The 23,325-nt window shown below is 38.1% G+C and overlaps 1 protein-coding gene across 1 annotated transcript in view; it reads left to right on the top strand.

Moving 5' to 3' along the window:
* Nucleotides 1–23,325, top strand: part of Hmcn1 (hemicentin 1) — a 429,789-nt gene that overhangs the window by 364,096 nt on the left and 42,368 nt on the right. Inside the window, exons 72-86 of the mRNA XM_051185954.1 lie at nt 420–561; nt 1,678–1,822; nt 2,186–2,313; nt 2,637–2,793; nt 3,925–4,046; nt 4,228–4,392; nt 5,950–6,057; nt 6,583–6,720; nt 6,847–6,981; nt 10,261–10,530; nt 13,371–13,561; nt 16,482–16,695; nt 18,519–18,653; nt 19,381–19,571; nt 21,257–21,338. Coding sequence (XP_051041911.1) covers nt 420–561; nt 1,678–1,822; nt 2,186–2,313; nt 2,637–2,793; nt 3,925–4,046; nt 4,228–4,392; nt 5,950–6,057; nt 6,583–6,720; nt 6,847–6,981; nt 10,261–10,530; nt 13,371–13,561; nt 16,482–16,695; nt 18,519–18,653; nt 19,381–19,571; nt 21,257–21,338 — 2,323 coding nt within the window. The remainder of the gene's footprint in view (nt 1–419; nt 562–1,677; nt 1,823–2,185; nt 2,314–2,636; nt 2,794–3,924; nt 4,047–4,227; nt 4,393–5,949; nt 6,058–6,582; nt 6,721–6,846; nt 6,982–10,260; nt 10,531–13,370; nt 13,562–16,481; nt 16,696–18,518; nt 18,654–19,380; nt 19,572–21,256; nt 21,339–23,325) is intronic.

Raw genomic sequence — 23,325 nt, 5'->3', positions numbered from 1 at the left:
AAAGACTTGATTTGAATCATCCACCCTGCCTTGATTGTCTTGTTAAATGGAATTGGAGGCACTGTACCTTGACTTAACCAAAATCACTGAAATAGTGAAAGAGACTTTAGCTATTACATAAGCAAAACTTGTCAGATGACAATGGTTCATTTTTGTTAATTTTGCTGGTGTAAAATAGTGTTCATGGTTTGGAGAGAAATGGCACAGTGGTTAAGAGTGCTTGCCACTCTCTCAGAAGACCTGAGTTTCCTAGCGACTATGTTAAGTGCCTTACAACTACCTGTAAGATTTAATATCCCCTCCTGGCCTCCACAAGCACACACACATAAATGCGCACACACACACACACACACACACACACAAACCCTTAAGATAATGTTTTATTTTATTTGATGATAGATTTTACTTTCTGAATCCAGGCAACACCTCGAGTAAGAATCCTGTCTGGAGGAAGATACTTGCAAATTAATAATGCAGATTTGGGAGACACAGCCAATTATACCTGTGTTGCCAGCAACATCGCAGGACAGACGACAAGAGAATTTATCCTCACTGTAAATGGTAAGAAAAATTATTTGATTATTTCACCAACACTATTAGAATAGATGATAATGCTTTTCAGAAGCTTATTAAATGAGTCCTTGTGGTCATGATATTTAGTTGGAAATAGCACCTTGTTATTAAGCACTGATATTAAGCCAATATTGCAAATTAATTCAACCCAAAAGTGTAGATCTTGATGTATATTACAACATCATAGAAGATACACCACACACACACATAGACACTCTCACACTGATACACATGCACACCACACACACACACACACACACACACACACACACATGCATACAAACACATGCACACACACAGAATTATTAGCAGATCCAGATTTTCTGCACTATCCACCTAAGAGGAAACTAGCATACTACATCTGTGCATGACAAATGGCCCATCATTTGGTTTGCCTTTATTTCTGGTGGCTTGATAGAATACTGTACATTCACAATATTAAGTTTTCTTAAACACTGTCATACTACTGTAATTTTCTTAAATATGCATATGTAACTGCCAAAACTTGTCAATATTCAGGAAGATATGTAATTTCACCTCCATAACAATCCCTTTGGATTTTATCACAAGAAATTTTACAGTGTACTAGATGACCCACACAACTAATATCTCTAATACTAAAATTAAAGTTCAGGCTTTGTATTCCCACATGAACTCTATGATTAATAAAATGTCTGTTCTGGGACTCTCCTGATTAGCCACAGATGTGCTTTTCATTAAAACAGCCCACTTTCTGTTCTTTATTTAAAGTGAAGCTGTTCCAGCATTAACATTCTTTGACCATTATTTGGCTAAAGAGAAGTAAGAAGTGTCAACTTTAATTTACATCAGAACGAAGCTGAATTTTACTCACGACTCTCTCACAGAGAGCCAGGTTTCACATACTGTGTCAGGGAATTAAATTCTCCCCATTTATTCTTTATTTTTCAAATGCAGGATGTCTTGAGTAAGACTTCAAGAGTTAGACTTTAATTCTATTTATTCTAACCTAGATTAGTGTAGACAAAGCTAATCACTTCACTTAAAGTTCTTCTTACATCTCCAGATTCTTAGTGAAGGCTGTGTTATTTATTTTAACTAGACTTGTGTTTGTTTATTGTTCAGTTCCTCCAAGCATCAGTGGTGGTCCCCAGAGTCTTGTCACCCTCTTAAATAAGTCAATTGTACTGGAATGCTCTGCTGAAGGTGTGCCAACTCCAAGGATAACATGGAGAAAGGATGGGGCTGTGCTAGCTGGTAGCCAAGCAAGGTAATAGTTCTAAAAGGGGAAGAAAAATACTATAATGAGAAATTGAAATGTGAATCTTCAAATATTTTTCTAATGCATTATTTTGTTCTTACTATGTACAGAATTCATATTTTCATCCTAAGATAATCAAAATTTAGTATTTTACAAGTTTAATTCTCATGATCCATCAAGACCTCAAGCCTTCTGCTACATAAGTTCACACTGCATCCTGTTCCTACTCCAAGGGCATTGTAAATATGTGTCACCTGAAATAGAAAAGGACTCACAGCAGATCTCACCAAGTGTTTAATGTTTATCTAAGTCACGGTGTAAATAATTGAAATGGATTGATTCAGAAGGGTATATCTCTAATCTTTCTTATAGATACTCCATCTTGGAAAATGGATTCCTTCATATTCAGTCGACACACATCACGGATACAGGACGGTATTTGTGTATGGCAACCAATGTGGCTGGAACAGACCGTAGGCGAATAGATTTACAAGTCCATGGTAAATATACATTTACAATAATCATCCAGTCTTTGGATCAAATTTTTGTTGTTGTTGTTTTTGTTTGTTTTTTTTTGTTACTGAAATGAGTGAACTCATGAAGACCTGCATATAAGAAGCTAATTAAGCATATTCTACTGCATTATAAACAAAACAAGGCACATACTATCTTTTTTACTATGGATTATATCACCATTGTACAGTTTGTGACACTTTGCTGTGCCTTAGTTATATAGCAAGTTATCAATGACAAACTCCAGGTCATCAGACACATTTCAAATAATTCTCTATTTGCTGGGTATGTTCCCCTCTTATTGTTTTAGTTCCTCCATCTATTGCTTTGGGTCCTACCAATGTAACAGTAACAGTGAATGTCCAAACTACTCTGGCTTGTGAAGCTACTGGGATACCAAAACCATCAATCAACTGGAGAAAAAATGGACATCTTCTTAATATGGATCAAAACCAAAATTCATACAGGTAAGAATAAATCATTTATTTTAAATATCTTTCCATTTCCAGCTGACACAATTGTGCATAATTATTGGTACTGTTGGGTATTTCAATACATTTTTATAAAGTATAATGACTAGATTAGGATAATTGGCAGATCTGCCACCCCATACACACATATTTCTCTGTGTTAAGGACATTAAAAATCTTGTGTAACATCTATTTTTAAATGTTTGGATAATTACTGTCAAACATATTCCTCGAAGCATTTGCATTTCTGTGCATCTTCATTGTGAGTTCCTCCACCACATCATCCTGTTAGCCTAACGTTTTTGTTTTGTTTTGCATTTTTTTTGAGACAGGTTTTCTCTGTGTAGCTTTAGCTGTCCTAGAACTAGCTCTGTAGAACAGGCTGTCCCCAAACTCCAACTCCCAGAGATTTACCTGCCTCTACCTCCCAAGTGCTGAGAATAAAAGCATGCACTAGTACTGCCTGGCCTCAACTTTTTATATTCAATATATAATGAGAACAAACAGAGCCTTCTCTGTGCCTGGCTACTTTCCCTTAACATAATGCAGTAAAGATTATTTCATTGAACAATCCAACCTAGCATTTAGAAATGTTTTTTTAATAACCAAGATTTTAACCACATCACTAAGGGCAGTAAATATATAAAGAATGAAGAATTGTCCAGTTAGAAGAAAATATTTCCTTTAATATGGAGTTTGATTTCCAACCTATTTTTTAAATAAAATGTGAAACCTTTCTATACACAAGCCCTGTGTAACTGTTGGAGATGTACCTGTAACTTTGCTGGTGGATTTTAAGATGCTTTACATAAAATGTTTCAGATGTAGTCAGGAACATATCCTTGCTATAAAATAGTGGCTGTCAATATATTTTGTTCACTGGTAGAAGTAATGTGATTATGATACATGCATTCATAAAACACAAGACTCAGTGTTTAGGCAATTCCTCAAGGCAACTGTTTCTCACTAACATAAGAGTTACCATATAAGTTCAATTTTGGCATGCAAAATTTGCATCAGATAATGATGCTCACCTAACACACAGCTAATTTTGGTACCTTACTATGCTGTCTACAAAATATGTGGAAGCTAGTGTATGGAATCTCATGTGTGGAATCTCTTTTCTAGGCTCCTTTCTTCAGGTTCCCTTGTAATTATTTCTCCCACTGTGGATGACACTGCCAGTTATGAATGCTCTGTGATAAGTGATGCTGGAGAGGACAAGAGAACAGTGGATCTCACTGTCCAAGGTAGAACTAGCTTGGAAGTAAATAGAATGACACATACTGCTGTCTTTTCACCAGCAACCTTTCTATACCTACTTGACCCTTGCTCTCTGAGCATCAGGAAGAAAGGAGACAAAATGGCTTAGGAAATGAATGTGTAAGCAATGAGATGGAAATGTATAGTTTTCTCTTGTTGCTGTTTTAGTTCCTCCCTCCATAGCTGATGAGCCTACGGATTTCCTGGTAACCAGACAGGCTCCAGCAGTCATGACCTGCACTGCTTCTGGAGTTCCAGTTCCCTCAATTCACTGGACCAAAAATGGCTTAAGACTGCTCCCCAGAGGGGACGGTTATCGGATTCTGTCCTCAGGTAACAAAAGCATATTCTACTCATATCAATAGTTAGCAATGGCAGCCTTTTGTTACAACATAATAAAAATGAAAAAGAAAAGAAACCTTTATTCCTAAAATGTGATTATGATAAGAAGAGGGAGTAGATTTTAAAAAGGGTGGGATAGAAACAAAAAGTAACATAATATCTAAAACTAATCTTACAAGCATGGTCACGTGTACACCAAATTACAGACGTCACAAATTCTCTCACTTTTTCCACAGACCAAATAAAAGGTTTATTTAAAAACCATGTAGTGCCAAAGACAGAATTCTACTATTTTAAGACTATCTGACAAAAATAAGCTTCTTGTTTTTAAGGTCCATATAACTTAGCAAGAAAGTTTGGATGTTAAATACTGAAATTTACTTTTTGACAATTGCAATAGCCATAATTTGTACAATTTAAAGTACTGAGGGGAAAATGATTTAATTGAATGAAAACTAGGTGATTTTCACTGAAAATAGATCCTCTACTAGGCAAGGATAGCAGAGAAAAACTGAGTAGCACCTCGTGTCCTGAGATTTCAGGAGTGTGTATACTGTTCTAAGGGAATTTGTGTTTCTTGAGTACATGAGAAATAATAGGACATTAACTTTCAGCATATAGCTTCGGCTTTAAGGGGGAATATTTTGGCTATCTCAGGTAGATAAGTAAATTTGTTTAAATTCTACCATCAAACAGAAGGTGGCTACACCAGTGTAATTACAAAGTTCTGTGTTAGAAGCATCATGGAAGTTTCTTGGGATGATAAGTAGAGTTGCCATAAAGTCAGCAACTCCATCCAGTGTCTCTATCCAAGGCCCATGAAATTCTGTCAGCACACAGACTCCATTAGAGATGCTCACACAGTCATCCACAATAGCTGAGAGGGAGAGCTGTTCAGATGCCCATCAGCTGGTGAATTGATACACCAAAGTGATACTGTCCACAAACAGCAAACCTATTTGGCTGTAAAAAGGGATGTGATACTGCTCTTACTCAAATGAATAAATCTCAAAAATATGCTTGCAGTGAAATTGGTAACAAAAGCAAAAACCCGGAGTGTATGATTCCACCTTGACAAAGCACTTAGAAAAGGCAAGCCTGTAGGGGCAGCAGGTGGATGGGAGTGGCCCAGAGTTGGGTTGGGAAGCTGGGAGTGACCACAAATAGACACTAGTCTTTTGAAAGGTTTCTAAAATTAGGTTGCTTTATCATTAATTAATTCTGTACATATCAGAAAAAACTCATCAGATGGTATACTTGATGGCCTTTCTGATAAAGTGTGCATCAACATGGCTATTACTAATTAAGTACTTGTTTGTGACTTCAAAAAAAAAAAAACACAAGAAAGACATAACTTACTGAATTAGGAAAACAAAGATACTCTCTATGTTAAAACTTTTTCTGTGTGGGACAGAGACAGGAAAACTGTAAGCTCCAGGCCAGTTTGGAACTGGCCAAACATGAGGTTTCAGGATAGTCTGCGCTCTGAGGCAAGACCCTGACACAAAGTCAAACAATGAAAAGAAAAGCACTTTTGTTTTCCTGTAGGAGCAATTGAGATATTTGCTACCCAACTAAACCATGCAGGAAGATACACTTGCCTTGCTAGAAATGCAGCTGGCTCAGCACACCGGCATGTAACCCTTCGCGTCCAAGGTATGGAAGGCTGTTTGTTCACTAAAGTCTTGCTGGGTGCATGGAGTTCTCTAGCATGTGCAAAGCCTGGGGTTTGCCTAAAGCACCATACACTAAAGGTTTGCTGCTCTTGGAGGTAGGAATAATTATTTATTTGTAATTTCATTGTCATGTTTATTTTTAAAAGATGGTATTATGTCATAGTAATGTCTTGGGAATATGTAAACCTGGAACATATTATTCAATAGATGAAAATTACACATGGATGACCAACTCCACAGAACAACCTACAAAAAAAAATATGTTTCTTCTTTGGTTTTTGTGATCTCTTCCAACACTAATTTTTCCATCAGAGTTTTTTTTACTACAGCTGCTATATAGCAAGATCTATAGAACATAAGAAGGCCAGTCATAGTTTTTCTTTTGTACAATCAATTCATTGATGTTTGGGGAGTGCTGATTTAGCACACTAAAGCTCATCACTGTAACAGGCTGCTCTGTTTTGTAATAAGCAATGTTATTCTTTTTCTTGGTCGGCTTTTGCAGAGCCTCCAGTCATTCAGCCACAGCCAAGTGAACTGGATGTCATTATAAACAACCCCATCTTACTTCCATGTGAAGCAGCAGGAACACCCAGTCCGTTCATTACTTGGCAGAAAGAAGGCATCAATGTCATTGCCTCAGGTACCTATCATGATTTCAGTGGAGATTCGTGCAGTATTCATAGTGCTTTGTAATTCAGAAATCTGTATGACTTTTTATAAAGTGAAAATAAAACTTCCTTTCACTCTTCTTTTGGCTATGGTGTAGGCAAAAGCCTTGCTGTTCTTCCTAGTGGCAGCTTGCAGATCTCCAGAGCTGTTCGAGAGGATGCTGGCACTTACATGTGTGTGGCTCAGAACCCTGCTGGTACAGCCTTGGGCAAAATCAAGCTGCATGTGCAAGGTACTTGAGCAATTCATCCTCTGTGTCTTCAGAGATGTGTGTAAGGATATAATACTAATTGTTCATATGTAATTATTATGCTTGCTCCTCCCCACAGCTATCTTCAGTCTTAGATTGTAGTATACTACCTTTCCCTCTAGAACCTCCCATGGTATAACATGTTCCTTTCACATCCTTTGAGAAAACTAGGACCTCCATCCTATTTTTTTCCCTGAGAAAGGATATTTCTTTGTGTATATGTGTGTTTTATCTTTTTATCTTTTAACCAATAACATTTATTTTACATGTCATTCCCAGTTCCCTCTTCTACCCCTCCTCCCATGTTTCCCGCAAATCCCATCCCATCCTGTTTCTGCTCCCCAGGTTCAGGTGAAACTTTCTATGAGGAGTTTTCGAAGTCTGTCATATTATTTGAAGCAGGACCCAGGCCCTCTCCCATATATCTAGGCTGAGGGAGTATCCCTCTATGTGGAATGGGCTCTCCATCCTATTTTTAACTTCTATGAAACTCTACTTGATACAGCCAGTTCTTTCTTTATGGCTTCACGATCTTAGACTATAGTTTCTCCTAATTAAACATGGTCTTAAAATATAAATTAGAATATCTTAAAAATGAATAGCTTGCAAGTTTTCATTTCTTCTGATATGTGTGTGTGTGTGTGTGTGTGTGTTAAAACATTACCTTTACTGTAAAATATAAGTCTAACTAGCATATCTTTCTTAGCTTCATAAACTGACTTGCCCGGTCCCAGCATCAGATCATGTATCACAGGAATTAGCACTTGTGATCAAGCCCCTTTCTTTTACTTCAAGACAGCCTCAAACTACAAAAGTTGTAATATTGACAATTCACATATGCCACCAAAACTAAGCAGTATTTCCTGTGAATAAGAAATGTTAAAGAACAGTGTGACATTTCAAGAAAGAATGGGATAACAGAAGACCACAGCCATATAATTTATCAATTGTCCTACTTCATCTTGGGACATTATTAACATTTTACTATATCCAAGTTATAAATTAAATTTTATCATAATCATGTAAATAGGGAAAACAGATGGTATATGGAATTCTGTAGTATCATCAGCTTCAGACATCCACTGAGGGTCTTGCAATATATCTACTATGAAGGGAAAATAAATATGATTGTTCTTGATCTTGGTAGTATATTCATTTCCTTTTTTTAAATTTATTTTATATAACCAAGCCCATTTAAAAGAAAACAAACATTTATAGACAATATTTGGGAATTTGGGCGTCGTTCTTTCTAAACTACTTCCTGCTGGTAAGGGGCGCTGTCATGAGTGATTCTAAGAAGATGCAGAAATCCTGGCTGTAGTCTGCAAGGCTGCTTTGTCCAGATCTTTTGAATGTAGGATCACCTGGTACTCTGTTTCAGGCGCTCTGGCTTGATCAAACCACATTAGTCTGGAAGGAATCCACAGCTTTTCAATTTCTATGGAAACAAATATAGAAATCCTTTTCCCCAGTAACTTGTCCTTAAACTTAAATTTTGGAGTCAAAGCATTTTTTTAATTTAATTTATTATTTTACATGTCAATCCCAGTTCCCTCTCCCTCCCTCCCCCTTCCTCCCTCTACCTTCCTCCCTCTTTCCTTCCTTCCCTCCCTTTTACCCTCTCTGTCCTCTCACATGTACCCTCCCCTCCCATCCCCCCACCCCAATTCCATATGTAGGGGAATGCCATCCAGTTGGGGTCATGTAGATATGACAGGTCCTGTGAAGTAGGGACTAGGGCTTCGCTCCTGTCTCTAGATTAAAGCAGTTATCCCTCCATGGGAGATGTGTTCGCAAGGTCCTTTTGTGCACCAGGGATACATCCTGGCTCCACTGTCTGAGGCCCTTAGACTGCTCAGTCCTTCTGGCTGAGACCCATATTCAGGGGGGCCTGAGTCAGTCCCATGCTGGCTTCCCAGCTATCAGTCTGGTGGCCCGTTAGCTCCTCCTTGTTCAGGTAAGCTGTCTCTATATGTTTCTGCCCCCTGGTCTTGTCCTCTCCATCTGCATCTGGGTTCTACTTCGACTCAGTGTTTATGTATGGGTGTTTGCTCCTGTTTCCAACAGACATTAGTTGAGGGCTTCATGGATAAGTTAGTTTTTGATCTCACTATCCGGGAAGGGCTTTTATGGTAGCCTTTCCATGGAAGCTCAAATTGTTAGTTGGCAGCAGTCTTGTAGTTCTCTAGACCTTTCTTTGTGTTCAATTTTATCTTCAAATCAATATTGGCTCCCTCTTTTATGTTCTCTCTCTCTCTGTTTCTCTCTCTCTTTCCTATCTTCTATTCCTAACCAGGCTCAATCTTCCTGGTCGCACATGTTTTCCTTTCCTCCCCTTTGTTTTCCCCTGCTTCTCTCTCCATTCTCTGCCCCCCCCCACTTCCCCTGTGCTCTGGGGGACTTGTCCCTTACCAGTTCTGTGAGGGACTTTAAATGAATCTCTTAGAATACACATCTTCATTAACCATTCTTCAATTGAGGGGCATCTAGGTTGCTTCCAGGTTCTTGCTATTACAAATAGTGCTGCTATGAACATAGTTGAACAGATAGATATCTTTGTTGCATGGATGTAGATCATTTGGGTATATGCCAAGGAGGAGGATTGCTGGGTCCTGTGGTATACTAATTCCCTTTTTCTTGAGGAACCGCCATACTGATCTCCAAAATGGCTGTATGAGTTAGCATATTAATTTCATTTTGTGTGTTTGTGTGTGTGTTAGCCTGTCAGTCTCTGCCTGTTTGTCTGTCTGTGGGTATGTGCACATGAGTACTGATGCCCACAGAAGCCAGAACAAGGTTTCAGATTCCATGGAGCTGGAGTTAGAAACAATTGTGAGCAGTCCGATGTGGGTGGTAGAAACTGATCCTCTGCAATAGCAGCAAGTACCCTTAACTACTAAGGGCATTTATCAAGTCTTTTTAATGGGGTTTTTAACAAGCAAAACAAGCTGAACCTATTGACATGGCACTGAATTAGACCCACATGACTCTCTGAAACACTGTTCTGATGAGACTCTTCCAAACCCTCATGAATGTATGTGTGTCTCATTTAAAATCAACTACTGCTTAATTTGTTAATTAATAAAAACCAGTTTTCTGAAATAAGGTCATGAATTTTAATGTTCCAGACAAAACCAAACTACAGTGTTGGATTCTGGCAGTCTAGAAGACATGGGGCTTTATTTCCTTGAGATGTTACTTTACTGCAACAGGGCTATGGGAGATAATCTATGCACTCAGTTTGTACCTTCTGTTGTTTAGTTCCTCCAGCCATTCGTTCTCATCAGAAGGAATATGTTGTTGATGTGGATAAACCTGTCTCTCTACTGTGTGAAGCAGAGGGCTTCCCACCACCTGACATTACGTGGCATAAAGATGGGCATGCACTTACTGAATCCATCCGCCAGCGCATCTTGAATTCAGGTGCTCTACAGATAGCATTTGCTCAGCCTGATGATGCTGGTCATTACACATGCATGGCAGCTAACGCGGCAGGGTCAAGCAGCATGAGCACCACCCTCACTGTCCATGGTAGGTTGTTTGACATGCTTTGTTTCCATCTGTTGTACCACTGTGCCATGAGAAGAAATCAGCAGGAACAAATGTGATAGAAGTCAAAACCAGAGTGTGTGTGGAGAAGAGTGCCTGTGTGCTTGATTTTCAAGTCTGTGTATCCAAGCTGCATTTGCTTGTGTGTGCACACATCTGTGCAAGAGATGATATCAACGTTTCCAGAAAACTCAGTGTGTGACTGACTCTCCCGTCATACTGGACTATTGGTGTTGCCCTGCTTATGTGGCAATCATGTGTGTTCTGTGTCTCTTCTGCTTCACTTCTTGAAGCTTCAAATCATTTGGGCTCAAAAATAATAAGCATATGTCCTAGATAACACATGCAGTTTGAACCTCACAAGAACCAAAGATTCATTTGATTCATTATTTTAAAGTGGTGCAACATTCATCTATCCATTCCTTTTTCTTTTCTTTGTATCAAGATATGTAACAAAATATCTAAAAATCAGTATTACTGAAGTGGAGAGATAGCTCAGACATTAAAAGTACTAACTGCTCTTCTAGAGGACCCTGGTTAAATCCCCAGCACCCACTTGGCAGCTCAAAGTAGTTTATGATGCCGGATCAGGGGACCCAACACCTTCTTCTGACTCCATGGGCACTAGGCATAAATATGGCACACAGACACACATGTAAGCAAAGTACTCATGCACATAAGATAATCTTTAATATGTATTTTAAAAGTAAAAATAAATACCAGCATTAAAATGTTAGCTTTATTGTATGTTTCGAGACTAATGACAAACTCTCTGTTAGTGTCACTGGCAGGAAACAATAGCAAATTAAGCTTTCTCCAACTGTTATTTTCTGGAATACTTTTTAAATAAGTGGCTTTTGCTTTTTATTTTATTAAAAATTTGTAAAATCTTTATTTTTCAAATGCATCTGACTTTGCAATTTTATAGCAAGAATGATTATTTCAAGTAGAATTCTTTTTAACTAAATAATTAATATAGTTAAGTTCAAAATGAGTTTCCAAATAACCTTGCTGTTTGTCTATTAAACTCATGTTTGTACATTTAATCTTTAAGTACAAAACTTGTTCAAGGAAAAAAGTTGTTCTTTTCAAATATTTGTAGACATATTATCAAAATTGTTCATGTGTCAAGTAGCAACAAAACCATTAATACATTTTTATAATGCAAGCCTCAATACATGTGCACCAAGGTATATAATAAGGGCAGACACTTTTTGGTGAACATAACCACAGTCCTTCTAGCTAACAAGTAGTCTTGATATATTTATTTTGATATGATTTATTTTAAAAATTATTCATAAACTATTTCTAAAATTAGGCATAGATATTAAAAGTACCATATATGACCATAGGCTTAAATTTTTATATCAAACAGATAAAAAAATAAAACTAAAAGAAAGCCACTATGAGAAAGGTGTGGTAGCACTGGCCTGAAATTCGAGCTCCTGAAAAGCTAGGTGAGAGAATCAAGAGTTCAAATCCTTGACTTCTAATGAGTTTGAGATGAACTTGTACTATAAGAGACCCCATTTTACAGAACAAGAAAAGTAAACAAGTGTGTGCCTGTAGCCCCTACCAGAGTGGGCCCCGTACATGGAAGTAGTCACCCTGCATAAACTGGACTCCATGAAGTTTTTCTTCTTGCTGTTATGCTTCTTAGTTTTTCTTTGTTTTGTTTTTTAAGGAGGGGAGAGCATGAAGTTGGATGAGTAGATAGGGAGGAAAGGATATGGGATGAGCTTGAAAAGGAGGGTGAATATGATTGAAATATTGTGCAAGATTTCCAAAGAATAAATAAAACATAAATTTAAAATAAAATAGGGAATGACATGCACAAGATAAAGACAGTTAAAAATTCTAACATGGGTGAGGAATGACCACTATGCCTCACCCCCAGATGAGGAGCCATTGGCAGTTGATGGCTGCTGGGAGAGAAAGAGTTAATTTTCTTTCGTGGGGTGGTCACTAGTGGGTTTTTCATGCCCCAGTGAATGTTCGCGTCCACAAAACCATGCACTTATGGGCAACAGTCAATAACTCAGTGAGTTAAAAAATAATATTTAGATAAGTTAGGTAGAAGATAGGTAGATAGATAGATAACAAGAGCATAAGAGCCAGAGCAGATGGAGGTCACCAAGAAAACAAGGCCTTCTAAATCAATATGATCAACGCACATATAAATTCACAAAGACTGAGACATCATGCACACAGCCTGTATGGTGTGTCCTCAGCATATATATTATGGCTTCCAGTTTGGTGTTTCTATGGGATTCCTGAGTTTGTGAATGAGTGAGTCTTTGATTCTTTTACTCTCTTTTCTTCCTGTTTGCTTGTTCTGTCCAATTCCAGTGTGTTTTTGTTTTATTATTTTATTATTCCTAAGAAGCCTGTTTGTTTTCTACTGAATGACAAAAGGAGAGTGGGTCCCGATGGGAAGGGAGATGGGGAGGACTTGGAAGGAGTAGAGGGAAGGGAAACTGTAATCACAATATGCTATGTGAGAAAAAAGATCTATTTTCAATAAAAGGAAAGAAAGAGGACATGAAGTTTGGAGGGAGATGTGCTGGGCAGATGTGGGGAGGAGTTGCACAGGGCAAGAAGAATAGACCTGATTAAGATACATTGTATATGTGTGTGAAATTTTCAAAGAATAAATAGGAAATATTATTTAAGAATTTGTTGATTTCATCCAATAATAGACTTCTTAATAGTTTTTGCTTTTGCCTTATTCCTAGCAAAGTCACCCTCAAAGGGGTGTTTTATGTGTTGATTTCTCAGTGTGAACTCAATTTTCTGGGTGTCTGTCTTTAAATTCTTCATAGTACCTCCTAGGATCCAAAGTAGGGAAGTACACTACACGGTCAATGAGAACTCTCAAGCTGTTCTCCCATGTGTTGCTGAGGGAATCCCCACGCCTGCAATTCACTGGGAAAAAGACAGTGTTCTTATAGCCAACTTGCTAGGGAAATACACAGCCCAACCATATGGAGAACTCATCTTGGAAAATGTTGTGGTAAGTTTAATTGATATGAATACAGACAGGAGGTAATTAATTCACCTCCTTCTATTTTTTTTCAATTTAGTTCAGAAGTATTTCCTTTACTACTGAAAGGAAATAGTCCTATAAATTCATCAGAATATTAATTTTCCTTGCATTTCATTTTATATGCTTGGAATTAGAAGTGTGTATAACAAAAGAGCTGAAACTATTAAGTAGCCTCCTCCTAACATGGTTGTTTAATTTGTGTGGAAAAATTCTAAGTGGTTGTGCTGGTCTTGGTGCTTATAACTATGTGTCAGGAGGGTGAGATGGAAGACACTCCTGTGGATGTGGGAAGATGCCTTACTCAGCCTAGATGCTCAAAGGGGTGGGGGCTGGGGGGTTGGGTTGGTCCTGCCTTACCATTTCTGAAGAATGGATGGGGTGGGTTGGGGGAGGGGGTAGATGGAGGAGGGGAAGGTGAAGAGGAACTGTAGATGTTATGTAAAATTATATGTATATTATATATATATATAATTTTATAATTAGAAAAAAAGAAAATGCCAAAAAAGTTTTTCTCTATGTAGGTTTTTAAATAACCCTTGCTAATAATTGACTTAAAAGTGGAAACTCTATGGAGCTATGCAAATGAGATGTTTAATGGCCTCAGGCATCCTCTTTGGGGGTCTGTAGAACATTTGCCATCAAGCAGAAACAGCTTGATTTCCAATGTGATTGTACTTAAGAAATCTGCTTTTGGATGCAATTATTTGTCTAGACCTTTAGGGGGAAAATGTATAAAACCTGGGGGACAGTGCCTCAGATGTGTTTAAAAGATCCCATCAATAAGGTACCTTATACATAATAGATGGGAGTCTTAAGTAATACTTAGAATTCTTTTTGTAAATGATATATAAGAACTAAATGTTTAATACTTTATTTCCATAAAAGCAGATTTTTAACTTATGTTGTCACAAGCTGGGACAGTTAGTGGTATGTGTTAAGTTTTCATTGAAAACAAAATTATGCAACCAAACTTAGATTGTTTCTATACTGAATGGTGATAAATGTTATATTTCCAATTCTTTGGTGTTTCAGGTTTAAAAAAAATCATAATAGTTTATACCAGGATAAAACAGTCAGTAATATAAACATAACCTCAGTGCCTTTGGACACATTGAACCAACTCATCTTATATTTATTAAGCACCTTCTCTTTGAGAAACTGGGTTTATTTCCACACTGAGAAACATCAAAAAACTAAAGTGAGAATGAGACAGGTATGTTTGAGGAACTGATAGCCAGTAAAAGTAAAAAAAAGAGAATGAGAAAAGGAATCAGAGAAAAATTTAGGCCATACCAGGTACCATCGTGGAGATAACAAAACAAGGATTCTTCCTTCTCATAGTGAAAATCAGAATTCCTTTCAGGTTTCAGCAGGAGAATGATATTATTTGTTCTATGTTTTTGAAGAATTAGACTCAGTCATTGTCTTGGTCAGAGTTACTATTGCTGTCATAAAACACCATGTGAAGAAAACATTAGGGAGGAAAAGGTTTATTTGGCCCATGCTTCCTCATCACTACATCATCCAAGGAAGTCAGAACAAGAACTCAAAAAGGGCAGGACCCTGGAGGAAGGAGCTGATGCAGAGGCCATGAAGGGGTACTGCTTACTGGCTTCCTCACCATAGCTTGCTCAAACTGCTTTCACATAGAACCCAAGGCCACAAGTCCAGGATTGGCACCACTACAATAGGCTTATCCCTCCCCCAATCAATCTCTAATTAAGAAAATGCTCTACACCTGGATCTTATGTGGCATTTTTCTCAAGTGAAGTTCCCTCCCTTCACAGGGCTCTAGCCTGTGTCTAGTTGATATAATGCTAGAAAGCACAGTAGTGATAATGAAAAGGGATAGTAGGGGTGGATGCAAGAGTAGAAGCAGAAAGATGTGGGGAGTAGGGTCAGAAATCAGATGACAGAACTCATTGCTGAATTTTAGTAGAGTGAGAAGTTGGGGTTCTGCATATGCTTTGAAATATGAATATGGGAGAAGGTGAAAATAAAGGAGGACTCAAATATATCAGTCCAAAAGTCTGAGCAATGGGGAGCTCACAGCCCTCAGTGAAAATGCAGGTGGCTGTGAGTGACAAGAAAAGGAGCAATGCCAATACCTCGACCAATCCCATTGCACCTGCAGCCATCAGATGTCTACCAGTTATCCAAGCAGAAACCAGAACAAGAATTTTGAAATAAATCTGGCTTGAGACACTGAAAATTATCAGCATTTAAGTGGCATTTAAAGCCATGATACAAGATGAGATCCTCAAGGGTCTGAGTACAGAAAGAGACTAAAAGAAGACCAGAGACTGAGTCCTTCACAAGTCAGCATGAAGACACTGATGTTAAGGGGAAGCCACAGCGATTCATGGAGAAACAGCAAGCAGAGTGTTAGCTGAGAAACTACCAGAGTGACAGCCAAGTGAAGACACTCAAGTTCAGTACTGCCGGTGTGTCAAGTACAAGCATGACCAAGTTGACCATAAGACTCAGCAAGGGAGACTCCAACATTACAGGGAACGTTGGCCTCCATCCCACCATGTCCTGTGATGGTTTGGATCTCTGATCATATTACTCAGAAGGCCCTATGTTGTCAGGATGCCAAGATCCTTTGGGGTTCTTTGTCCTTTAGTACAGTGTGGAGCAGCAGACCCTGTGGTGTTTTCTAAGATCTTATGAAGTAAATGTTGTAGTTCTGTATGGTATGGGGTTTATGTTTAAATACATACATTTTGAATTACAGTGTGCAAAATCTTGCTTGATGATTTATGCTTAAAAAAATGGAAATTTACATTGCCATTAGGTAAACAAGCTCCTTGGGTGAACAAGTGCTAGAATTTTGTGTAGGAGGCTGTAATCTATTAACACTTGGAAAACTGTTTTGTTTATTTAGCTGGAGGACTCTGGCTCCTACACATGTGTTGCCAACAATGCTGCTGGTGAAGATACACATACTATAACACTGACTGTTCATTCCCTCCCCACTTTCACTGAACTTCCTGGCGACCTGTCATTAAACAAAGGAGAACAGCTACGGTTAAGTTGTAAAGCCAATGGCACCCCATTGCCCAAACTGACATGGACCTTCAATAACAATATTATTCCAGGTTGGTGAACCAATTCTTAATATTTTAATGTGTGCATCCATTCAGCAGTGTGGCCCAGTCTCTATGTTCTGTTGGAGGTCATTAAGGGATTACTGGTAAAGAGTTAATTCTTTCTGTTCTGTAAAATGACTGGAAGTTGTAGAACACCTGCAATCCCTACACTTGAGAGATGGAGGCAGGGAAATCAGGAAGGAGTTCAAGGTCATCTTCAACTACTTGGTGAGCTGGAGGTCAGCCTGTGCTATGGGAGATGTCAACACTAAATAAAGCAAATAAGTAGAGTCAAAAATAATTACATTCTATAAAAGTCTGTGCTTTTTCTAAGCACAGACACACTGTTCATTCTTTTCAAAGGATAAGTGGGTTACAAAACTATACATTCTATGATATAAGTACAAATTTTTACAACAACACAACCCTCGGCCAAAAAGGAGACAGTGTTGTATCTTAGGCATCTAAACTTCTGATGCCCCCCACCCCCTGTATTGCTCATCAATGGGTTAAGGGGCTGCTGTTAGACACTTGTAAATTCACTTATCTCACAGAACACAGTGCTCCTCATTGGGTGAATAAACCTCTAAAAAGATGTTAATCGACACAGCAAATATCTAGCCCTGTGTATTCTAGTATTAAGTTAGTGCCTAACCCCAGAGTGCACATCCCTGGAAGACACATGTCTATTTACTTATGTAGGGTTTTTTTGAGATTATAATATAATTACATCATTTCCCCCTCCCTCCAAACCCTCTCTTATACATTTCCTTGTTCTCTTTCAAATTCATGTCCTTCTTTTCACTGTTGTCACATGCATATACATGTGTGTGTACACTTGCTTGATTTCATCATGGAAGATGCTATCAATAATGGATGCAAAGGAACTATCAGTAAGGAATGGTTGCCCTGTTCTCAGAGCTATGACTTGCATCTACCAAATGCCTTACTAGAGAAGCTGTAACAGCTTGAGATTTTTCTGTCATAATGAATTATGTGAATGGTTGACATTCATTCACTTTATCTTCTCAGTAATAATATACTATACCTTGACAGGAAAAAAACAATGTCTAAAAAGCAGAACTCTACAGACAAATGCCAATTCTGTTGTTTGCATTTTTAAACTTAGTTTTTCACCTAATACAGTTGAATAAATTCTTTAAAAATAAGTGAGAGAATGAATACAAAGTAGCCATACATAATCAGGTGGCAGGTTATTTAGGATGGGTTGTTTTAAGTTTAGCATGCTCATATTAAGTTTGCATCCAAATATTATAGCTGCTTTGTAAATATTTACATCCTCAGCAGTTATGATTTACGGGGAAGTTTAAGTTATTTTAGATTTGATCATGATGTTGTTGTAACCTACCAGGGATATATTTTCATAATGTCCCTTCAACCTGCCAAGCGAGTTGAGTTACAACTGAAAAGGTGTGCCCACCATTGATGTAAATTGTTTGGGAAGAAAACTGGTGGTGAGATAGATGGAATGGAAAATGCCATGTTTCTGAAGGAAAGGTTCCTGAAACTCGGAGCCATCGAGAGCACCCTTTAAGCAACAGGCTGAGATGAAAGGAACACTTCAAAATACTTCTGAGAGATGTTTGTTTTCCTTCTCTTTTCCTGTTCCATGGGCTGTTTGGGTTCTTCAAATGAGTGACTATAGACATAGTAAATAGCTCAAGGGAGGCTCTGTGGTAAGGGCTCTCTTGTCCAGTTACGGTTCAATTGCTGACTTGCTCATAAATCTAACCTGAAAAATATTATGCTGCTGTGACATTTTCCTAGGTCACTGAGAGGCATCTGTGTTGTTTCCTAATCTGTTTCCTCAGCCCACTTTGACAGTGTCAATGGACACAGTGAACTTGTTATTGAAAAGGTGTCAACGGAGGACTCGGGCACTTACGTGTGTACAGCGGAGAACAGCGTTGGCTTTGTGAAAGCTATTGGGTTTGTTTACGTGAAAGGTAGGTAAAAAGTGTTCCGTGTTCCCTTTGTGACTTATTCATAATGAAAGTTTGTTTCCTCGCTATGAAGTAATACAACATGACTGCAGTTTACTATACCAAGGTCACAAACGCATACAGATTCATAAGAAAAGTAAAAATAAAAGTGAGTTTCAACTCAAAGGCAGAAAGGGGCTGGAGAGATGGATCTGGGGATAGAGAGCTTGTGCTTCAAGCACTAGAGTGTGAGCTTGGATGCCCCAAGCAGATTTGTCAGCCACCTACAAGCCCAGCACTCAGGAGACAGACAAAAGATTCCGAGGGAAACTGGCTAGATAGTCTGTTTAGCTGGGATTATTGAGTTCTCAGTTAAGAAAAAGATTCTGCATCAATACATGAAGTGGTGAGTGAACGAGGAAGACCCATTAGATCAATTTTGGGCTCACACACACACACACACACACACACCACACAACCACAAGAGCACCTTCACACATATGTTCACATGCACATATATGCACAACACACACAAAATAAGAAAAAGATAATAAAGTGGGGTAGTCCCCATGTGAGGACTGAAATTGGCAATATTACCTGGTGGTTGAAAACAGTGATGGTTCTGGAAAACCCATGACGTTTTAAAGTGGCTTCCCCCTTGGTTGCTAAGTGATATGTCTATGTAGGTGAAAAGTCACACAGGAGCTCAGCACCATCTTTTCCTTCCTACCTGTGTTATGGTATTCCCCAGAGCCCCCGGTCTTCAAAGGTGATTATCCCTCTAACTGGATTGAACCACTTGGCGGCAATGCAATCCTAAACTGTGAGGTGAGAGGAGACCCTGTCCCAACTATCCAGTGGAGCCGAAAAGGGACAGACATAGAAACTAGCCACAGAATCCAACAGCTGGGTAATGGTTCCTTGGCCATCTATGGTACTGTGGTAAGTCTCACTGCAGTTGTTGACACTATCTACATTGTTATGCCTTGTGTCAGTGCTCATCGTAGATGGGAAAAATTCTTCTACTATCTTCTCAAATCGTTGTGAAAACTAAGCCAGTATGTCCCTTTTTTAATTTGTTAATTAAAATTAAGTATTTTATATGTATGTTTTAACTGGTATATGTGTGCATGAGGTTCTTGAAGTTTTGTTTGTATCTGAAATTACTTTGCTGTGCAATAAAACACCAGGATCATTCACATTTCCAAACCATAACCAAGTACCCAATCATCATGGTTTTTCATCACTCCCTCCTCCTCCTCACTCCCCTGCCCCCCAGCCTCTGGTACCCAACATTCTACTCTCAATTTGGCATATTTCCTCTGAGTGTAATCACACTATACTTGTTTTTCTGTACCCGATATGTGACACTTATTATAATGATCTAGCCTTTATTATGGATGAACACTGTTCCATTGTATGTGTAACATTATTTCATCCAGCAACTAAATTCTTTTGAAACTATGAAAAAAATAGTATAAATTGATACTGCTATTCTTTCAAGTAAATATAGGCAATAAGGTAATTTTTGTTGTTTTTTTCCCTAATCATTGATTTATTATTTAATATTAGGATATGTACTTCTCAAATCTATTTTAGAACAAGAAGTTCAAAAATTTATAAGCATAAGTAAATTATAGGTTAAATTTCATCAGGAAAGTAATAAATATACAAGGTTTTCATAGTGATTTCTTATTCAGGAAAGGGATATAAAGAGTGATTTATCTAAACATTTACCTAACTAGTGTACAAGTAGTTCACTAATTCACACTCAGTGAGCCCTCTTAGTTGCTTTTATTCTTAATTAAAATATATCTTTACCTAATCCAGTGGGCCTTTCTTGGGCTTTATTTTCCTTATTTTTTAATGTTAACTGCTGTTGTTGGTTAATACTTCAGTTTTGATATGTTTCCCCTCATTTTAATTGATGTAATAATAAGTCTCAGTTTTCTTCATTGGTCCCTTTTCTTTCTACACAAATATTACTATTTCTCAAACTTCCATGACTCTTTGAATACCATAGTTAACATTGCTGCAAAGTCTTTTAATTATACACCTTCATAGTCCTAAATATGTAGCCTCAGCTCTAGGACTTTTAGCTGCCTACTAGAAACCTTCATATGTATCATATACTGAAACTTAAAGCTAAGCACATATGAAAGTCTATAATTTATTAATACAAGTAAATTCATTTCATTTTTCATAATCTCAAACTCCCTAAGAATCCAGCTTGATACATTTTCAAAAACAACAGTTAGAAAGAACTCGGTATTGATTAATTTTTACTGGCTGGTTTAATGGATTTTAAGATGGCCATAATCGTAGCATTTATACTTTTCTTTTATAATTTTAAAGAGGTGGTTATAAAATGATGCTATTTTTTACTTAGAGTTCCTGGGACTCAATATGATACAAAAAAAAATTTAATTTTGGAATTTCTTTTTTGTTCTCCCATTCCTGTTCTTCCTCTCATTTTTCAACCTACCTAGCTATGAGCTTAGACATAGGTAAAGTTTTCTATTTCCATTAAAATGCTTTCCCAAAGCTGAAATTCCAAATAAACTATCACACTGAAAAGTGAAAAGCCCTGCAGACCCCTGTTCTCATAAACACCCTTATTTCCATAGAATGAAGATGCTGGTGACTATACATGTGTAGCTGCCAACGAGGCCGGGGTGGTGGAGCGCAGCATGAGCCTGACTCTGCAAAGTAAGCTGTTCCGTCAGTCTCCAGCTAACACAACAGCAGGAATGTAGCCTAATAGGGAAGGGCAATTTCCTTTAAACTTACAACATGTTCTTGAACAGTAACTTTCACAGTGTGTCTAGTTTCCTTTCCTGGTGATAATGGAGCAGTGGACATGAGCCATAACACCAAAATACTTGTGTAGAATCCTTTCCTGCTCTTATCTAACACCCACAGTTTACAGTCACGGTGTCCTGGTGGCAAACCCTTTGACAAGTTCCCAGTGGCCAACCCTTTGACAACAGAGAGTGCCCTCTGTGGTTCACCAGACTTTTGTCCCACCCTTACAGATAGGTCATTTTATGTGCTTTTAAAATGTGTACTAAATATATTATTGGATACAAAGTCTACTTTCAATTAAAGGAAATATGTTATTAAAAATAACGAGTAAAGGTGCTCAGGAGGGTGGATTGGCAGACCTCTTCCATGAAATAGCTGTGTATTCTAAGTGGGATTCTTTACTCTTCGAGGAGCCCCTCAGTAAATGACATTAGAAATCAGAGCTTCCAAGACAAGAGAAACATGGCAGGCTCCGCTGACCCAGTTCAAGAAAAGTATCATCATATCAGCTAACATACAAATCCTGACAGTGAATCCTTTCAACCCCTAACATAAAAAGGCCGAAAATATAATTGACATTAAGATCAAAGCACAGAGCAGTGTTTTCATCTAGATAAAATGTTTACATTTGACTGATGATGATGTAAATGTTGTTCTTTATTTGACCATAAAATATGCACACACAGAATTTTATATTTATATTACATTATAGCTTTATAGACATCAAAAATATCTACAGTATCTGAATTAAGATTTTAAGTTTATCTGCATGGTTTCCTTGGCCATGGTATCATCAACAGACAAGCTTACTTAGTAACTTTATTGGCATTTAGTGTGAAGGAGAAACCTGATGTATTTGGCATCAGTTTCAAAATGCATAATATTATCTAAATAAGAGAAGTAAATGAAAGCAGGGGCCATTTCTGTATAGATGTGAACACTGATTGAAAGGTGAATTGGTGGTATGGTTCTACATGGTACATATAGAAAAGCAAGGTGCCATGGGACAGTTGCTGAGACAGCAGAGCTAAGGTGGGGAAATGGCTTTTCTCAAAGACATGACAGTAATGTATTATAAAACACTAGCATATAAGTATTAACAGCAAAATGTGCTTGCTTTCATATTTGTTTTATACTTGGATAGTAAGGCACACTAAAATAGACCTCCACCATGCTGAAGTATCTAACACTCCTTCTCCTGTCACTGGGCAAGTCCAGCCCCTCCTAGTTCAGAGTCACTATTACTATGTTGTTATCCCATGGTTCTCCTTTTCCACAATGTTCTTGTTGCCCTCCACTCACTTGTTCAACTATAAAGACAGCTGAGATTTCTTGGGAGGAGGGAAAGCACAGGTTTTAGCAAGCACTGAAAACTTTGTGAACTACTATTCTACTCCCTGGGTCAATCATCCTTCCTAGTCATAAAAAAGCCAAGTCTATCTCCATGCTGTGTCTCTCATCAAGATATGTCACCAAGTGGAAGTATCTTTTCCCTGCTTAAACAATTGTCCCCAATTTTGAAAATGTGGTTCATGACCTTCCCCAGGAAAGCCTCTTCTGAGTTCATTTTTACAGGCATGTAGAACAATACAAAGATAATCATCCTTCCTGCAGCCATATTCAACTCCTTTTACATCCAGGAACTTCACTTGGGTTTGCTGTTCCTGCCCAGATACTGATAGCCTCTTCCTCCTCCCGAAACTCCATCCTTTCGTCACTAGGATTCCTGTTCCTTCTCCTGTGAATTCCTCAGTGGTCAGTTCTTTGTATCATTTGTAAACCAGCCTTTTGCCCATCTCTTGGTGCCCTCATATGCTTTCTGTGTCCCACCATCTTTTTACCATGCCACTTTCTCTTTTGAAGCAATCTCATTCAATTACAAAAGACAGAT

The sequence above is a fragment of the Phodopus roborovskii genome, unplaced genomic scaffold (genome assembly GCF_943737965.1).
Source record: "Phodopus roborovskii unplaced genomic scaffold, PHOROB, whole genome shotgun sequence".
Classification (NCBI taxonomy): Eukaryota; Metazoa; Chordata; class Mammalia; order Rodentia; family Cricetidae; genus Phodopus; species Phodopus roborovskii.
This window is presented reverse-complemented; position numbering and strand designations above follow the sequence as displayed.